The 18,512-nt window shown below is 43.4% G+C and overlaps 1 protein-coding gene and 1 pseudogene across 1 annotated transcript; one reads left to right on the top strand and one right to left on the bottom strand.

Moving 5' to 3' along the window:
• The first annotated feature begins 256 nt into the window (after positions 1–256).
• Positions 257–12,212, top strand: LOC106977561 (homeobox protein OTX2-like; annotated as a pseudogene).
• A 1,816-nt stretch (positions 12,213–14,028) lies between these two features.
• ATP5IF1 (ATP synthase inhibitory factor subunit 1) lies at positions 14,029–16,538 on the bottom strand. The gene is made up of 3 exons (XM_015075054.3): positions 16,379–16,538; positions 16,204–16,289; positions 14,029–14,301 (listed from the first exon to the last, which is right to left on the bottom strand). The coding sequence occupies exons 1-3, from the start codon at positions 16,463–16,465 to the stop codon at positions 14,148–14,150; spliced, it is 327 nt and encodes a 108-aa protein (XP_014930540.1). The 5' UTR covers positions 16,466–16,538; the 3' UTR covers positions 14,029–14,147.
• Between the last annotated feature and the right edge of the window lie 1,974 nt (positions 16,539–18,512).

The following is an 18,512-nucleotide window of genomic DNA, read 5'->3' as shown; positions in this document are numbered from 1 at the left end:
CCAAAGGCACCCAAGACGGTTACAGTCCTAACGTCTCACCCTAGAAAAAGCTACAGCACTTCTTTTCACTCAGCAACAGGCTCCTCTTTCGTAAACCGCGGCAGCCAATGAGCAGGAAGATGGGCGCGGTTATATGGCAGCCAATACCAGCTGCGCAACTGCGCACTGGTTAGGCCCAGGCGGGTTTCCAGGCTGGTTTAGGAAATCAAGCCCGGAGGCGGTTTGTGGGGCGGGGAGTAGCTCCAAATCTCCAGACTCTACCTATCAACCGAGCTCTGATTGGTGCAGGCCCTGCCTGCCCGCCCCTCCCTCCGCCTGGCTCCGCCTTCGCGGAAGGGGGCGGGGACTACTCTGTTGGCTTTCCGTTTCTTTCCTTTTCCTTTTCTTCTTTTTAATGAACATTTGATTTTGGTTTATGTGTTTCCCGTCCAAGTTATAAATGACATATATTATTGGAGAAAATTTAGAAAATACAGGGAAGTACAAAGGTAAAAAAGAAATAACACGAAATGATATCTATCCCATTTTGTGTTTTGTAATGTTTTTCAGGCTTTCTGCCCTAAGCTGGTATTCCTCCTATTAGGTGTTCTGTTGTTGCAAAAGTGTCAAAGTGGAAGCGCTCAAAATACCCATCAAAGGGGATTGGTTAAAGTAAGAAACAGATTCACCCACACAATGGAACATCTTGCTGCAAAGAAACAGAAGGAGGCAGCTCTGTGTGAAATGAAAAGGTGCGCAGGTTTTAATGTTAAAACAAAAAACAAGTTACAAATGATATATATAGAATAAGCTCATAGATATCATATGATTACACAGAGGCAACAATTGTCTGGAAAGATAAACAGTTTGAAACAAACTGTTAGCATCCAGTTACCTCTGGAGTGGAGGCAGGATAGAGAAATTATAAGATTCTTTATACAGTTCTTTAAATTTTTTTTAATAATGACAAGATGTATTATGTTTGTAACTAAAAAAAAATCCCTTAGAGAGGGGAGCTGCGACTGGGTGGCTCTGTTGGTTAAGCATCTGACTCTTGATTTCCGCTCAGGTCATGATCTCATGGTTCATGAGTTCGAGTCCTACATCAGGCTCTGCACTGACTGTGGACTCTGCTTGGCATTCTTTTTCCCTGTCTCTTTCCCCCTTCGCCACTCGTGTGCTCACTCTCTCTCTCAAAATAAATAAACATTAAAAAAATAAAAATTAGGAGATTTAAAAATAATTTTAAAATTTCAGAATAAAAATTAAAAGTAGGAGATTTTATGTAAAATCTCCCAATTTGTGAATTATCTTCGAAAACATGTAAGATGTGTTAACACTGGGCCTGCATTCCTGGTGCTATCAGCAGGTCTAAGTAGCTGGGCATGTCTCCTCCAGTTCTCAGTTTCCATAATAATAACACATAGACCACTTGACTCACATTAGAGGTCTAGCCTCTGTAGGAACCTGCCTTTGAAACCTCTGGACAAGGTCAAGATTCTTTAACATGGTATTCAAAGCCCTATGCCTTCCCTTTCACCTTCACTTGTTTCTATTCTTGTTCACTCTTGCTCAAACACACCCTTGCTCAAGGTCAAAGTGTAAGGTAGTGGCAGAGTGGGAATTAGAGCCAGGGTTTCTCGTCTTACTCTCCAGGCTCTTGTAACTACCTCATTTAGTTCTGTGCCCATTAACTTTGGGTGTTTGGTTTTTTTAATAAGACCAGGCCAAAGTGAGCCCATTTTTATAAAACCAAATGGAATGTAAGAAACAACAACAACAACAACAACAACAACAACAACAACAAATGCTATGTTCAGAGGTGGAAATTTTGCTACCAGATGTGCAATATCACCAGTTTCTCACTCCCCTCACTTAATCTGCTCCAGCTGTACTGGCTACTTTGCTTTGACCATGGTTTGTTTGTTTGGTTTTTTTTTTTCACACTTATTTGTTTTTGAGAAACAGAGTGAGACAAAGCGTGAATGGGGGAGGGGCAGAGAGAGAAGAAGACACAGAATCTGAAGCAGGCTCCAGGCTCTGAGCAAGAGGTCAGCACAGAGCCTGATGCAGGGCTCGAACCCACGAACTGTGAGATCATGACCTGAGCCAAAGTTGGATGTTCAACCGACTGAGCCACCCAGGGGTCCCTGCTTTGACCATGTTAAACCACTATTGTCTCAAAGCCTTTGCCTTTGCTGTTAGACTTCAGCTTTGCTCTGTATCTTCATAGCTTAAGTTATTTTTTTCATAAATTATTTATTTTTTTAAACATTTTTTAAATGTTTATTTTTGAGAGAGAGAGAGAGGGAGAGAATGAGTGGGGGAGGAGCAGAGAGAGAGGGAGACAGATGATCAGGAGCAGGCTCCGTGCTGACAGGAGAGAGCCTGATGCGGGGCTTGAACCCATGAACTGTAAGATCATGACCTGAGCCAAAGTCAGATGCTCAACCAACTGAGCCACCCAGGCACCCCTATTTATTTTTTTAAGTAATCTCCATGCCCAGTATGGGGCTTGAAATCATTGTGAGATCAAGAGTTGCAGGCTCTACCAACTAAGCCAGCTAGGTGCCCCTGTTTTTATATTCTTCTTTAGTCCTATCTCTTATCAGGTCACAGGTGACTCCATAAGGTGACAAACTTATCTGATCGCACTATATAAAATAATTAAATTTCAGCCATTTTATATCCCTTTACCCTGCTTTACTTTTCTTCCACTTAAGGTATGAACTTGTTTAACTTTTGCCTTTCTTACATTATGGCAACTCCATGAAGGCGGACCTTGTCTGGTTTTCTGTTGTATTTTGGCACCTAGCACAGTGCCTGGAACATAGTAAACATTCAGTAAATAATTTGTATACTCCTAGAAGAATCTTATTGTTTCACAGAGCAGGTGATTTTCAATTCATTACATCTGTCTCCCAAGAACTAAATAACTTTTGTTTTTTGGGTGACAGATGTGGAGAATGGAATGAGAAACTTGGAGGCATCAACCAGAGGAACATTTCCGAAATCAGAAAAATGATGGTGGGGCACATGGGTGGCTCAGTCAGTTGAGCGTCCAACTCTTGATTTTGGCTCAGGTCATGATCCCAAGCTGTGGGATTGAGCCCTGTGTTGAGCTCCACCCTGAGGATAGAGCCTGCTTGAGATTCTCTCTCTCACCCTTTCTCTCTCTCTCTCCCTCTGCCCCTCTCCCTTGCTTGTGCTCTCTCTCTCTCTAAAAAAGAAAAAAAGAGGAGTGCCTGGGTGGCTCAGTCGGTTAAGCGTCTGACTTTGGCTCAGGTCATGATCTTGTGGTTCATGAGTTCAAGCCCTGCATCGGGCTCTGTGCTGACAGCTCAGAGCCTGGAGCCTGCTTCGGATTCTGTATCTCCCTCTCTCTGCCCCTCCCCACTCACTCTCTGTCTCTGTCTCTCTCTCAAAAATAAACATTAAAAAAAGAAAAGAAAACTGTTGACAATGCCAGAATCTTCTGGAGGAAGATACACTAGGCATAAGAGCATAGTGATTAAGTTGACAAAGAAACATTCAGAGTAGATTTCATCAGGGTCTTTTAGTTAATGACTGAAGCAGACAACTCTTGAGATATCTGCCTGGCTCGCAATTCCACCTATGGCAACTATCCCATACACACAACAGTGGGCCATAATCATACTCTCCTGGCCTTGGCCTTTTAGACTAAATGGGATTGTCTGACTCAAGCTGGGTCTGAGTGTTTTCCAAGAATTGGAAATTTGCAAAGTAGACTCTTGTTAGATCTGAGTCATAGCCCAGATCAATAGCTGTGTTAAAATGCAGATTACTGGGGGCGCCCAGGTGGCTCGGTTGGTTAAGCGTCTCTTGGTTTTGGCTCAGGTCATGATCCTCACGTTTCATGAGTTTGAGCCCTGACAGCACGGAGCCTGCTTGGGATTCTCTCTCTCCCTCTCTCTCTCTGCCCCTCCCCTGTTCATGTGCTTGCTGTCTCTCAAAATAAATAAATAAACTTTGAAATAAAATATGCAGATTACTGGACCTTTCCTCAATATTCTAATTCATGATGTCTAGGGTAGAAGTTAGGATTTTTCCATTTTTTAAAAAAGTTTATCTATTTATTTTGAGAGAGAGAGCATGAGCAGGGGAGGGACAGAGAGAGGGGGAGAGAGAGAGAGTCCCAGGCAGGCTCCTCCACACTGTTAGCACAGAGCGTGATGGGGGGCTTGAACTCACAAACCATGAAATCACAACCTGAGCCACCAAGGTACCCCAGAATTATCCATTTTTAAAAAGCATCTCAATGATCAAAAATGGTAGAGTTGGGAGCAAGAGGAATTGTTCTGTCCACTGAAACAGCCACTAAGCTGGCAGAGATGGTCAGAATAAACTTTTTTGGAATGCTGGAATCTAACAAGCCATATACAATAATCAGGGGACTGCTTACCAAAGAAAGAGGCTGTTTAAATTTCAGTGTTTAAAGAAATCTTTGGGGCACCTGCGTGGCTCAGTTGGTTAAGTGTCCAACTCTTGATTTCGGCTCAGGTTGCGTTCTCACAGTTTGTGGGATTGAGCCCCATGTTGGGCTCTGCATTGACAGCATAGAGCCTACTTGGGATTCTCTCTTCCCCTCTTGATGCCCCTCCCCCCCCAAAATAAATAAATAAACATTAAAAAAAAAAAGAAATCTTGGGGCACCTGGATGGCTTAGTTAAGCGTCTGACTTTGGCTCAGGTCATGATCTCATGGTTCATGGGTTTAAGCCCCACATCAGGCTCTCTGCTGTCAGCACAGAGCCTGCTTCAGATCCTCTGTCCCCACCTCTCTCTGCTCCTTCTCCTCCTCTCAAAAATAAATAAACATTTAAAAAGTAAAAGAAAGAGAAATCTTTGTTAGGTCACTGGCTGATTGCTGAGATAACGGAATAGAGATGTCAGGGACCACCATGACAAGGAATGCAGTTATTGCAAAGACAGCTTGGAGAAGTCACCAAACAAGCAGAGCACTACAGGCCGCACAGGCAATTATAGCTTAGCAAGGGAGGTGTGATGGTTAATTTTAGGTTTCAACTTGTCCGGGTGGCTGGACATTTGGTGAAACATTATTCTGGATGTGTCTGTGAAGGTGTTTCTGGATAAGATTAACATTGAATAGGTAGAGTAGTATTGTTGAGGGCCTGAATAAAACAAAATAGTTGATCTTCCCACAAATAAGAGGGCATTTTCTCCTGCCTAGGTGCCTTGAGCTGGAATAGCAGTTTTTCCTGCCTTTGGACTTGGACTGAAACTATACCATCTCGGGTCTCCAGCTTGCGACTGCAGACACTGGGGCTTGCCAGCCTCCATAATTGATCCTATTGGTTCTGTTCCTTTGGAGAACCCTGACTGATACAGATTTTGGTACTGAGAGTGGTTCTAGAAGAACAGAAATGTAAGGAGGAGTTTCAGAATTGATTCTGGGGGCTCTGGAATTGGCTCTTCTACTCTTATTAGACTTAAAAGACACTAATGGCTCTATTTCTGGTAGTAAAGATAGCACTGATAGTCTATGGTATGATCTCGCAATAAAGATATTAAAAATGCCAGTATCAGTACTTTTTAAAATATTTTATGTTATTTTTTTTAAGTTCATTTATTTATTTTGAGAGAGAGAGAGTGTGTGTGCATGCATGCAAACAGGAGAGAGGCAGAGAGAGAAGGAGACAGAGAGAATCCCAAGCAGGCTCTACACTGACAGCATGGAGCCCAACGTGGGGATTGAACTCAAACTGTGAGATCATGACCTGAGCCCAAATCAAGAGTTGGACACTTAACTGACTGAACCACCCAGGCACCCCAAGATTTTAAGTATTCTCTACACTCAACATGGGGCTTGAACCCACAACCCTGAGATCAAGAGCTGTGTGCTCCAGCCAGGTGCTCTCACCATCAGATATTCTTAATCAACTACTTGTAAGAAGCAATGATCTAGTGACAGTATGTATGATACTTTTGAACATTCTTGTCAAACTAAGAAATGTAGTGAGCTTGGCTAATTGCTGCTGCTTCTGCTTCTTCTTCTTCTTCTTCTTCTTCTTCTTCTTCTTCTAATTGCTTCTAAGGTCACTTTCCCTACAATGTGGGGTAAGAAAAGGATGAACATGGGGTTACAAATGAACACATTCCCTGGTATCTGGTATGGAGCTATGGAGCTGGCAAATGCTTTTCTCTTCATACCTGTCGATAAGGACCACAAGAAACAGTTTGCTTTCAGCTGGTGTGGTGGCTAATTTAGCGGGTCAATTGGACTGGACCATAGGGCACCCAGATATTTGGCTAAATGTTATTTCTAGGTGAGTCTGTAAGGGTATTTTACAGAGGAGATTAGCTTTTACTCAGTAGACTGAGTCAAGCAGATTGCCCTTCCCCATGTGGATGGATACCATCTAATTCACTGAGGTCCCAAATAAAACAAAAAGGCAGAGGAAAGGAGAATTTTTTCTCATTGTCCTGACTACTTGAGGTGGGACATAGGTCTTCTGCCCTTGCACTAAAACTTACTCTGTTGGTTTTCTTGATTCTCAGGTCTTTGATCTTGGACTAGAATATACCACTGGCTTTTCTGGGTCTCCAGTTTGCAGATGGCAGATGATGGGACTTCTCAGCCATCATAATCTCTGAATCACTTCTATATAGCCTATACATGCTGTCGATTCTGTTTCTCTGGAGAATTCTGAGACCAGAAATATACCCTCACTGTTCTGCCTCAGGAATATATCCATTCTTCAGCTCTATGTCAAAATTTGGTTCACAGGGCAAGTGATCACTGTCTTAGCCCATTCAGGCTGCTGTAACAAAGTACCATAAATGGGTGGCTTATAAAAAACAAATTTATTTCTCACAGTTCTGGGGGCTAGAAGTCCAAGATCAGATTGCCAGCATGAATAGGTTCTGATGAGATCCCTCTTCTGGGTTGCTGACTGGCAGACTTCTCATAGTATCCTCACATGGCAGAGAGTGAAAGATCCGGTAAGTTTGTTTTTTTTTTTTTTTAATAGGCTTCATGCCCAGTGCAGAGCCCAATGTGGGGCTTGAGCTCACATCTGGGGTCACTTTTATAAGGGCACTAATCCCATTCATGAGGGCTCCATCCTCATGACCTAATCATGTCCCAAAGGCCCCACCTCCTAATACCATCACATTAGGGGGGTCTGATTTCAACATATGAATTTTGGGGGACACAGACATTCAGGCCATTACGATCACCTTTCCCTTCCACAGGACATCACCCTGGTCCATGACATTGATGACATCGTGCTAATGGGCCCTAGTGAGCAAGAAGTAGCAACTACTCTAGACTTATTGGTAAGACATCTGTGTGTCAGAGGGTGGAAAATAAATCTGACAAAAATTCTGGGGCCTTCTATCTTTGTGAAATCTCTAGGGATCCAATGATGTGTGGCATGTTGTGCTATCCCTTCTAAGATGAAGGATAAGTTGTTTCATCTGTCCCCTCCTACAATGAGGAAAGAGGCGTAACACCTAGTGGAACTCTGGAGTTTGGAGGCAACATTCCCCATTTGAGTGTGTTACTCCAACCCATTTATTGAAAAACCTGAAAAGCTGCTACTTATGCGTGGGGATAAGAGCAAGAGAGAAGGCCAGGCTGCCATGCAGGCTGCTCTGCCACTTGGGTCATATGATCTGGCAGATTCAATGGTGCCTGGGCCAGTGGCATATGGGAGGCTGTCTGGAGTCTTGTCAAAGTGTCCTGACCAGTGTCATTCCTCCAGCATTCTGCACACACTCCCATTAGAACACTTCTCATATTGTTTAACCACTTGTTCTTCCCAACAGGCTGTGGGTTCCATAAAGACAGGAGCTGTGGGGTGTCTGCCTGGCTCAGTCAGCACAACATGTGGCACTTGATCTCCAGGTCAGTGAATTGAGTGCTATGTTGGGCATACAGCTTATCCAAAAAAAAAAAAAAAAAAAAAAAAAAAGGACAGGAGCTGTGATTATTTTGTAGTTGTGTACCCCATGTATGCCAAGTGTCCACCATGTAGCAGATGCTAAATATAATTTTTAATGAATACATTTTTCAAAGGGGTACTTTTTTTTAAATGTTTTATTTATTTTTGAGAGGAAGAGAGAGAGAGAGTGTGTGTGAGCACGGGAGGGGAGGAGAGGGAGACACAGAATCTGAAGCAGGCTCCAGGCTCCGAGCTGTCAGCACAGACAATGAGACAGGGCTTGAACTCACAACCCATGAGATCATGACCTGAGCTGAAGTTGGATGCTCAACTGACTGAGCCACCCAGACACTCCTGAATACACGTTTTAAAATCTGAAAATGGCATATGTAGAATATACAGCAATGCACATTCAAGAATAGTGGAATGACCCAGGGTCCTCTTTGTGGGAATTAGTTAAAAGGTGACTCTTTTAGAATAGATGCCACCCCTAACCGAGAGGACACTGCTTGGTGAGCAGGGTGTGGGCTGAATTTTAGTCTTCCTTGGTCCCTTCAGTTAGGTGTCCTTATCCAGTGAACAATCTGCCCAACCATACCACCAGATCTGCAGGATCCCTTATACCAGTGGTTCTTAACTGTGGCCACATATTGGGCCACAGGGGAATTTTGAAAATATCCAAGCTCACACCCCCATCTCAGATATTTGGATTTAATTGGTTCTGAGACTTTGACTTAATTTTAAAGCTCTCAGGTATTTCAATGTGCTGTCCAGGTTGGGAATTACAACTTTAGACTTACTGATGTGAAAATGTCAAACTAGACTCTATTGCAAACGTGTGTTTGTGTCATATAGGCAGGCACTGACATACTGATGGGATTCATGATACAGCCCAGATGTTAATGTCAATGCCAACGCCAACCACTGGCACTTCTACATTTACTTTCAGGAGCCTTCACCTTAACCAACCATTCCCAGATATCCAGGCACTCCCCCAACCTGTCCCACATTGAGGGGGGAACTAACTTAATAGGCAGTTGAACCACTACACTGGGACTACAGCTTAAGTTCGTGGGAGCAGGTGCTCTGAAGGAAAGTCCTTGCTCAGCAGAAACCTGGCTGTGTGGCTTGGAGAAACTTCACGATTCCCTGCTTTGGTTACTTTGCTTATAAAAGTAAACTAATGGCGTGGGTCTATTTCCCAGAAATATCACAAGATTTAATGAACAAATAATTGTGAAGTTCTCATAAATATAAACTGTTGTGCTATTGTTAAAGAACTTCATTGTACAAAATTCCATAGAAATCTCAGAAAGAAAAAAAGGCACTGACACAGATGGTGAGGAAGCTGCTTCGATAGATCTGCTCCTGCAGTTCTGAGTTTCTCTGGTCCTTGCCTTTCCTGAGTTTCGTTTGTTTAAGGTTTGTTGTGATTCTGAGACAATAGCCCCTGTTCTTTTAAAAAAAAAAAAAATCACTTTTTTTCTCTTCCTTAAGCCAGCCTGTGTTGGTTTTCTGTTACTTGTAAACAAAAGTGATTTTATTCCAGGGAATGCTATGCTCTAAAAATGTCAACATGTTTTGTACAAGAATAATTTTAACATATCTTTATTTTTATCCTGAAACAGGATTCATATGAAGATCTGTATTCGATATATGTAGTTATACTTAGTAATCTGCCTTTATAAAAATGTCCTAAGCCCAAGAATGCCAGCAAATATCATGAGAAGCTACTTGTACAGTGGCCCTCAAACTTCAGTGGACATTACAATCACTTGGGAAGCTTGTTGAACAGATTTCTAGGTCCTACCCTCAGTGTAGCAGGTCTGTGAAGGGGCCTGAGAACTTGCATTTCTTACAAGCTCCCAGGTGATGCTGATGCTGGCCTGCGAGCACTTTAAGAACCCCTGCTGGAGTATTTTCCAAATTCTAAGAAACATCTGGGGTACTTCTGGGGAATCTTATGACCTGTGCTACGTGTCTATGGTTACTGGTTCATATCATATAAATTATCTGAGGATTTTAACAAAGATATATTTAATTTTTTTAACATTTATTTATTTTTGAGAGAGAGAGAGAGAGAGAGACAGGGTACAAGCAGGGGAGGGGCAGAGAGAGAGGGAGACACAAAATCTGAAGCAGGCTCCAGGCTCTGAGCTGTCAGCACAGAGCCTGACGTGGGGCTCGAACTCGTCAGAGGTGAGATCATGACCGGAGCTGAAGTTGGCCACTTAACCGACTGAGCCACCCAGGCGCCCCAACAAAGATATATTTAAACAAGTATATTTAAGCTTTCTAAGTTAGTGGTGGAACGTGGAAAAGCTGTGCCTGTGAAGCAGTAAACCAGCATCTCTGTTTGTTTGTTTGCTTTGCCCATAGTTCAAACGCTCCAAACCCACACACTAAGGACCCTGAATCTGTCCACCCCCAGCGAAGCGAGACCTTCTGGCTGGGTCCCCCCCGATTTGGGCCGATTTTGCGCCTCCAAACAACCTTGGCATGATGTCTGATCTTAAGCAACCGCCTTACGCAGTCAACGGACTGAGTCTGATCACTTTGGGCATGTTCTTGCTGCGCCCCTCGGTGAGCTACGCGGGTATGGCTTACGAATCGAAGAGCTAAGTGCCGCCAACAGGAGCAGCAGCAGCAGCAGCAGCAACAGAATGGAGGTCAAAACAAAGTGACACCTGCCAAAAAGAAGACCTCTCCAGCTCGGGAGGTGAGTTCAGAGAGTGGAACGAGTGGCCAATTCGCTCCCCCCTCTAGCACCTCAGTCCCGGCCATTTCCAGCAGCAGTGCTCCCGTGTCTATCTGGAGCCCAGCTTCCATCTCCCCACTGTCAGATCCCTTGTCCACTTCCTCTTCCTGCGTGCAGAGGTCCTGTCCCATGACCTATACTCAGGCTTCGGGTTATAGTCAAGGATATGCTGGCTCAGCTTCCTACTTTGGGGACATGGACTGTGGATCTTATTTGACCCCTATATACATCACCAGCTTCCTGGACCAGGGGCCACGCTCAGCCCCTGGTACCAATGCGGTCAACAGCCATCTCAATCAGTCCCTGGCTTCTCTTTCCACCCAGGAATATGGAGCTTCAAGCTTGGATTTTAACTCAACCACTGATTGTTTGGATCATAAGGACCAAACTGCCTCCTGGAAGCTTAACTTCAATGCTGACTGCTTGGAATATAAAGATCAGACATCCCCGTGGAAATACCAGGTTTTGTGAAGATCCGTAGAACCTTTTTGTGGGCGATTTTTAAATATACTGGGCTGGACATTCCAGGTTTAGCCAGGCATTGGTTAAAAGAGTTAGATGGGATGATGCTCAGACTCATCTTCTAATCAATGTTCCGGGAGGCATAGAAGGAAAAATGAAGGGCCTTAGAGGGGCCACCAGCAACCAGCAACCTGAAATGGACAAACCAGTCTACTTAAGATCCTGTCATAGTTTTAGGTCATTTGTTTTCCTGATTTGCAAAGTGACCAAAAGCATTCTAGCCATGTGCAACCAAACACCACCAAAAATAAACAAAACTAAATTGTGAGGGAAAGGAGGGAAGGACATAGCCTTCTTAAGCAGAGGGGTTCCAATGTTTTAGCCAATCCGTGGTTGAATCTTAGGAATGAAGTGTCTCAACCTCACTCACGTTTCATGACCAATTGGTAGTTGGCACTGAAAAACTTTTCAGGGCTGTGTGAATTGTGCGACTGATTGTCCCAGATGCACTACTTTTTTAAAAATAATGTTCATAAGGAGTCAATATGTAGTTTAGGAGACAGTCAGTGTGTGTCTTATATAAATGGTGCATCTGTGGTTTTTAATCTGTGCTAAACTTCAAAACTGGGATCTCCTGTTATTGTATGCAACCTTGAACTCCACCTCTACAGATGTTCCTCTGTGATTAAGTAGGTTATAATTATAAGCAAATTCAGAGCAACTGAGTACTTACCTAAAAAGATTGCCTTTGGCTGGAGGTGAGCTGCACTGAAACTTTACAACAAAATATCTCTGGACAAGGAGAGTGAGAGAAGAGAAACAGGACATTAATTCATCTGTAATTTACTGTTGCTAAGTCTAGCAGTATGGAGACATTTGTCAATTGCTCTGACCCTGATGAATTTATAGACTGTGATCATTGTCATTTATGCTTGCAGATGTTAACTGGAAAAGTTATATATGCATAAACTTTTTCTTCCTGGATTTGGCAGATATATATAATTACATTAAAATGGTTCTAGCACAAAAAAATAAATGTATTCAAAATGTATTTTTAAATGTATTTTAAACAATATTTATCTTACTTTTATTATAGCATGATAGAAAAATTAACGAAAGATACGTTGCAACAAAAAAGACCATGAGTTACCATTTTCATACAGTTCAGGTACTTTTAAATTAAGCTGCTCCAAAAATTATTCATTTTATCTTTATAAGAATTCGAGCTTGCTTTTCATCTTCACTGCAAAGTTTCAACTTTTTGCTTGTTTTATCCAATCATTAGAGTGACTTTAATTTAAAATAGAAATAAATGTGGAGGCACCTGGGTGGCTCATTTGGTTAAGCATCTGACTCTTAATTTTAGCTCAGGTGATGATCTCACGGTTTGTGGGTTCGAACCCCATGTCGGGCTCTGAGCCGATGGCGCAGAGCCTGCTTGGGATTCTCTGTCTCCCCCTCTCAAAAATAAATAAAAATAAATGTCAAGAGCAGATGGTACACTCACTAAGTGAGTGTAGATGGAACATCACTCCCAATAAGGCAATTATTGATCAGAAGTCACAAAAGCACTATCATCTATGAACTTAGGGGATTTTGTAAGCCTGGGCTGGGGAAGAGGGTCATAAAGTGCAAAATGGAAGATGTTACTTTTTCCTCAACTAATTTTAACTTTTCAAATTTTGTAGTGTTGTAAAGTTAAAAAAAAAGGCATGTGACTTATGATCATTTTTTGCATTGCTTCTTTGAGGTAATTTTATTGCTGGCCACTTGAATCTCAGCATTCACATCTCAGGAGTGTCCATAAACTTTTCACCAGCAGTAGCAATGGACATGCGTTTTGGAAACAGACATCTTTTCTTCAAGGGCAGGGTCAATGACTAGTCCAAACCTACCATTCAATGGCTTTAAAGCCTTTTTTGTAATAGAGTCTTGCAACAAAAGGCTCATCACAATTCTGGGGCAAATGATCTATTAAACTGGCGAATTGGAAAGGTGTTGATGTTGGCCCCAAATGTTATTCTTCTGGCCTGGAGGAGTCGCACCACTCGTTTGTATAATTTAAACAAGCCTTACAGTCAAATCTGAATCAAGAGCCCACTCAGCAAAGCAAAATATAACCTAAGAAATAATTCTGCTTCTCTGCTATTAACTAACTTGGAAACCTCAACTCCACAATACTGAGCGACCGTAGGCAAAACATAATTTCTAATTCCAGTTCTTTCAATTTGTACAAGGCTAATTAGAACAAGAGGTAACTAGCTCATATGAAGAGTTCTCTAATTTTCATTTTTTTTTGAGAGACAGTGCAAGTGAGTGAGGGGCAGAGAGGGGGAGGGAGGAAGGGAAAGAGAGAGAAGTGGGGCTCACCTGAAGCGGGGCTTGAACTCACCTGATGCAGGACTCGAACTCACATGAGATCATGACCTGAGCTGAAGTCAGATGCTTAACCAACCGACCCACTCAGGTGCCTTCTAATTTTTATTTTTAGTAAGCTCTACACCCAACATGGGGGTTGAACATATGACCCTGAGATCAAGAATAGCACATTCTACCGACTGAGCCAGCGAGGTACCCCTTTCTAATCATTTTATAAATGCAAAATGGACTGATGGTGCCTTGAATGATATCCTATCATTCCTGTTTTCCAGGCTGCTCTTAACCTCAGGTTTTGGATTAGGGTTTGTTTTTCAAGAGGCTTTCTTTGAACACCTCTGACTAGTACCAGAAAGGAAGAGGGAATTTCCTTGTGTCACAGCCCCCTGCCCCATAAATTGCATAGCACTTATCACACTGTGCTCTGAGTTCCCTATTGCAGGTACCCTGTCTGATTCATTTTAGCAGTCCAGTAGTATGTCCCTCTTACCCCTTTCCAGACAGTGGAAGAAGGCATTCGACACAATTCACTGATGATAATTTATTGTAATCTGTTGGCAGCACACAGATATTTAATAAAACCAGGACTATGTTTACATAGAAGTGAGCAACAATACATAGCCATTCTATGGGAACTGTGTGCATTTAATCATCTTCCTCCTCATCACGTTTGAGATGTTTAATCTTCTTCTTGTGCCGCTCAATTTCTTTCTGCAGATGCTCAATCTCCTTTATATGATGACTGATCTCATCTTCATGGTGTTTCTTCAAGGCTGCTAGTTGTTCTCTAGTGCGCGCTCTACAAGGACACAGTGGCTGTGTTTAATCCCAATCCTTCATCCCGCAGAGATCTCTAAGCATAACCCACAATACCCAAGGCAAAGAACAGCAGTCCCAATCCCATGGGAGTCTGGCTGGTCACCCTCTTCTATCCTAAACCCCACCAGTGATAGAATACTCCATCTCGGGATATATCCATCTTTAGGAGATGACCAAATGATTCCATTATTCTGATGCCAGTGCCTGAAATTCCATCGTTTGTGAGTTATTCCTTTCAGATTTCTCTTTAGAAAACTCCAGAGTGGTGTGACATTAAGTCCCCAACACCTTACGACAGGAACCACCCAGAGACCAGAATCCCTTTTTTGTGGAAAAAAAGAGCAAAAGGAGGGATGTATGGACAAAGGGGTATTGTTAAAGGACAAATACCCATGTCCTATCTCAATTTATCTAGGGGGCTTTCTTTGCATAGGGAAATGCATGGCTCACTGAAAAGGCCAAAATGAAGGGTAAAGAAAAAAAAGTATTGGCAGTTCAATTTAGGTCTCAAGAAGGGACATTCAAATGTTGCTTTGGCTACATTTGGGCCTCGGTTTTCCTTCACGTAAAATGTGGAGGCCCAATTAGATGGTCCCTAAGGGCTCTGCCTTGGCTCTCTGGTTTGGCATGGTGATAAATTTTTTTTTAACATTTATTCATTTATGAGACACAGAGAGCACAAGCAGGGTAAGGACAGAGAGAGAGAGAGAGAGAGGGAGATACAGAATTGAAGCAGGCTCCAAGCTCCGAGCTGTCAGCACAGAGCCCGACGCCGGGCTTAAACTTACAAGCTGTGAGATCATGACCTGAGCCGAAGTTGGACGCTTAACCGACTGAGCCACCCAGGTGCCCCGGTGATAATTTTTTTTCTAAGTTTATTTATTTTGAGAGAGAGAGAGAGAGATAGGATCCCAAGCAGGCTCCACACTGTCAGTGCTCAGCCGGATGCCAGGCTTGAACCCACAAACTGGGGGATCATGACCTGAGCCAAAAACCAAGAGTCTGATGCTTAACTGAGCCACCCAAGTGCGCCCATGGTGATAATTCTTAAGATTGAGTAAGAAAGGGCAGAAGTGAAAAGATAGACCAAAGGACAAACAGAAGATTAGTTCCAAGCTGCTCCCCACTGGGGGTAGAAGTCAGAAAAGGATAACTAAGGGGTGGGAAAGACTTGCTAGGTTCAGCCTGTTCTCCACTCTTATGCAGGGGAGAAATCTATCCAGCCCAGACGCTGGGCTGGGCTGGGCTGGGCTGGGCTGGGCTGGGCTGGGCTAGGCAGGGCAAAAGTCTCCAAGAAGTGCGGGAGGAGGATTCCAACCAAAAGCAGCTGCCACCAGCTCCTGTGACCCACTCACTCTGGCCGAAATGGAGACGCATGAGGGTCTAGAAATGGCTGAGGGTCTGAAGAGTCAGGGAGTTCATCCATGTGGAGGAGAAAAATGAATTTAGAAGGGTTAAGGAGTGGGTGAGGGCCACGGAAAGCAGGCTCAGAAGGTCTGCAAATATTGGGCAGTGGGATCTAGACACTCTTGGAAGAATCTGGAAGCCACTTCGCACGACCAGGGGAGAATTCCCTGGGTGGGCATGGTAAATGATTCAGGAAGAGTTGAGCCACGGTTTGAGAATTCTGGAGACACGCGGATGGAAATGGCATTAGGCCCCCAAAAGGGCCTCTGGACTATTTGGCAGGGGAGCGTCCTATAAGTGGCGACAGTCGTGACCTCAAGTGTGAGGGGTAACTAAGTACAGGTCCTGCGAGTTCCATTGGGGGATGGGCGCCCCTAGGACACCAGGGAGGGAAGGGTAGGGGGACTGGAAGTCTAAGTAGGATCCGAAGGCTCTGAGAGATCTCGGACTGGATTCGGGGTTCCGTGGGCCTCACCGGAAGTATCGTTCCTCTTCAGCTTGTTCTCTCTTTCCGAAGGCCCCACCGGCCTCCCGGATCGAACCCGCGCGGGAGTCCTCTGACTGCGGAGAGAGACGAGAACATCGGTAAAGGTGCGAAGAGATGGGATCCGCGCTCAGGGATGGGACAACGGATACTCCTGCCAGCGTACCCGTTCGGAGCTGAAGCCTCGGGCCTGCATGGCCCTAACGCCTAACACGCCTAGCCGCACTCGCGCAGCAAACGCCGTGACAGCCATTGTTGTCAGAACCGCACCTCTCCAAGTCCCTGGCGGCGCAGACTCTCAGCAGGCACTAACGACGCTGGGAGCCACGCAGCCAATCTTTTCCATGGAGAGGCGGGACTTACCTAGGAGTAGCAAATAATGAGGTGGAGGGGGAGGGGTTCCTGCAGTTCGCGGCGAATCCTGAGCGAGAGGCGGGCCTATTCTTAGCCAATCTCTGGCAAGGGCTTTGGGGCCAAAGGACAAGAATAATAATGGAGGAGGAACTCAGTCAGAAGTCGGATTTTGAGCTCTTGGACCTATCAGACTGAGTTGTGGCATCCACCCCATACCGCGATTTCAATCCTGAAGTTATTAAACATACAAAGAAAGCCTTCCCTTTCCTGGGCTACTGGCATCAAAAAGATGGCTAATGTAGGCGTTGGGGGGCTATGTCCAGGATGCTCCGACTTAGGGTTGTGGGGAAAAAATTTTTATAAGTATATGTATATGTGTGTATATATATATATGTAGTCTCTTAAGAGGTGCCAGTGTTCTTTTCTTGTATTGACATTTCACTCAAGTTGCAGCTTAAATGTCACCTTCTCAGAAACCTTCCCTGACCTCATTAGTCATTTTTTTATAGCTCTGTTTTGTTCTTTCTCTCTCTGTCTTTGCACTTTTCACCATTTAAAGTTATCAGGTCCGGATCAAGTAGGCACTGAATTTAATATTTGTAAAATGCATTAATATGCAATCAAATAGGCTTGATAGCTGGACTTTTGGTAATGTGAAGTAATGAAGTGGAAAAGACCATAAGTAGGAGTCTAGGGAAGGCTTTGCCTTGACCTTCCTAAAGCCATCTAACAAGTGTGAACAAGACCGTAGTAGTTATAGCCTTTTCCGAAGTCATTTTCTCTCTCTGAGTTCAGTTTTTTCCTCCTTTTAGAGGAGAGGGTTGGGCCAGATTATCTTGTTCGTAATTATAAAAATACCTTCATTACTTTCCATGAAGTTGTGGAACAGTTTTATTGATCATCTTTTGGTTGGAGAAATACCAACCCTGGTTTGTATGACTTAAATGAGAGGAAATAACCTGCAGGGCACATTTTCAAATGTTGATAGCATAAAACTTGGAAAAATACAAAAGCAGAAGGATAGAAATAATAATCACTTATAAGATCACTACGTAGTGGTAATAATTTGTTGTGTTTCTAGATGATATTTAAGTGCCATTCTAGTTTCAGAAATTCTGTTTCTAGTTCTCAGATACTGTTGTCTCTTGATTATGTCCTAGGCTGGGCATCCAACGGAGGGTCTTACTGAACTTGTGCAAAGGATAGTCTAGGTACTATGATGGCTGTAATTTAAAAAAAAAAGGAAAATAACAAGTGTTGGTGAGGATGTGGAGGAAGAGTAATGCTTGTACATTGCTGGTGGGTTCAGCCACTGGGGGAAATAGCTTGGCAGTTGCTCAAAAAGTTAAATACAGAATTACCATAAGACTCAGCAATTTCATTTCTAGGTGTGTACCCTCCCCCGTTGAAACTGAAAACTAGTATTCAAATACATGTACACACATATTCATAGAAGCACCATTTCAGTATAGCTAGAAGATGGAAACAATCCAAATGTTTATCCCTTGATGAGTGAAAATAAATTGGTATATTTACACAGCAGAATATCATTCAGCCATAAAAAGTAATGAAATAATGACTCATGCTATACCTTGGATGAATCTTGGGAACATTATGCTAAGTGAAGAAGGCAGATACAAAAGGTCACACATTGTATGATTGCATTTATATAAGATGTCCAGGATAGGTAAATCCATAGAGTCAGAACACACACTGGTTGATGTAAGGGGTTGAATAGAAAAGGGAATGGGGAGGAACTGCTTGATAGGTGCTAAGTATCCTTCTGGGGTGATGAAAGTGTTTCGGGAGTAGATAGAGGTTGGTGGTTGCACAACACTGTGAGTGTAAAGAGGCACTGAACTGTTCATTTTGATTATATGTTATGTGTATCTCACCTCAATTAAAAAGTATTTAGGTTAGAGGTTTCTGTCTTGGGAGCCAGCCCT

Source organism: Acinonyx jubatus, chromosome C1, assembly GCF_027475565.1.
Source record: "Acinonyx jubatus isolate Ajub_Pintada_27869175 chromosome C1, VMU_Ajub_asm_v1.0, whole genome shotgun sequence".
Classification (NCBI taxonomy): Eukaryota; Metazoa; Chordata; class Mammalia; order Carnivora; family Felidae; genus Acinonyx; species Acinonyx jubatus.
This window is presented reverse-complemented; position numbering and strand designations above follow the sequence as displayed.

Coding starts and splice junctions, on each gene's coding strand:
- ATP5IF1 (XM_015075054.3), bottom strand. CDS start 16,465: ATGGCTGTCACGGCGTTTGCTGCGCGAGTGCGGCTAGGCGTGTTAGGC. Junction 16,290..16,378: donor GAGGCTTCAGCTCCGAACGG/GTACGCTGGCAG, acceptor CTCTCTCCGCAG/TCAGAGGACTCCCGCGCGGG. Junction 14,302..16,203: donor GAAGAGGAACGATACTTCCG/GTGAGGCCCACG, acceptor GTGTCCTTGTAG/AGCGCGCACTAGAGAACAAC.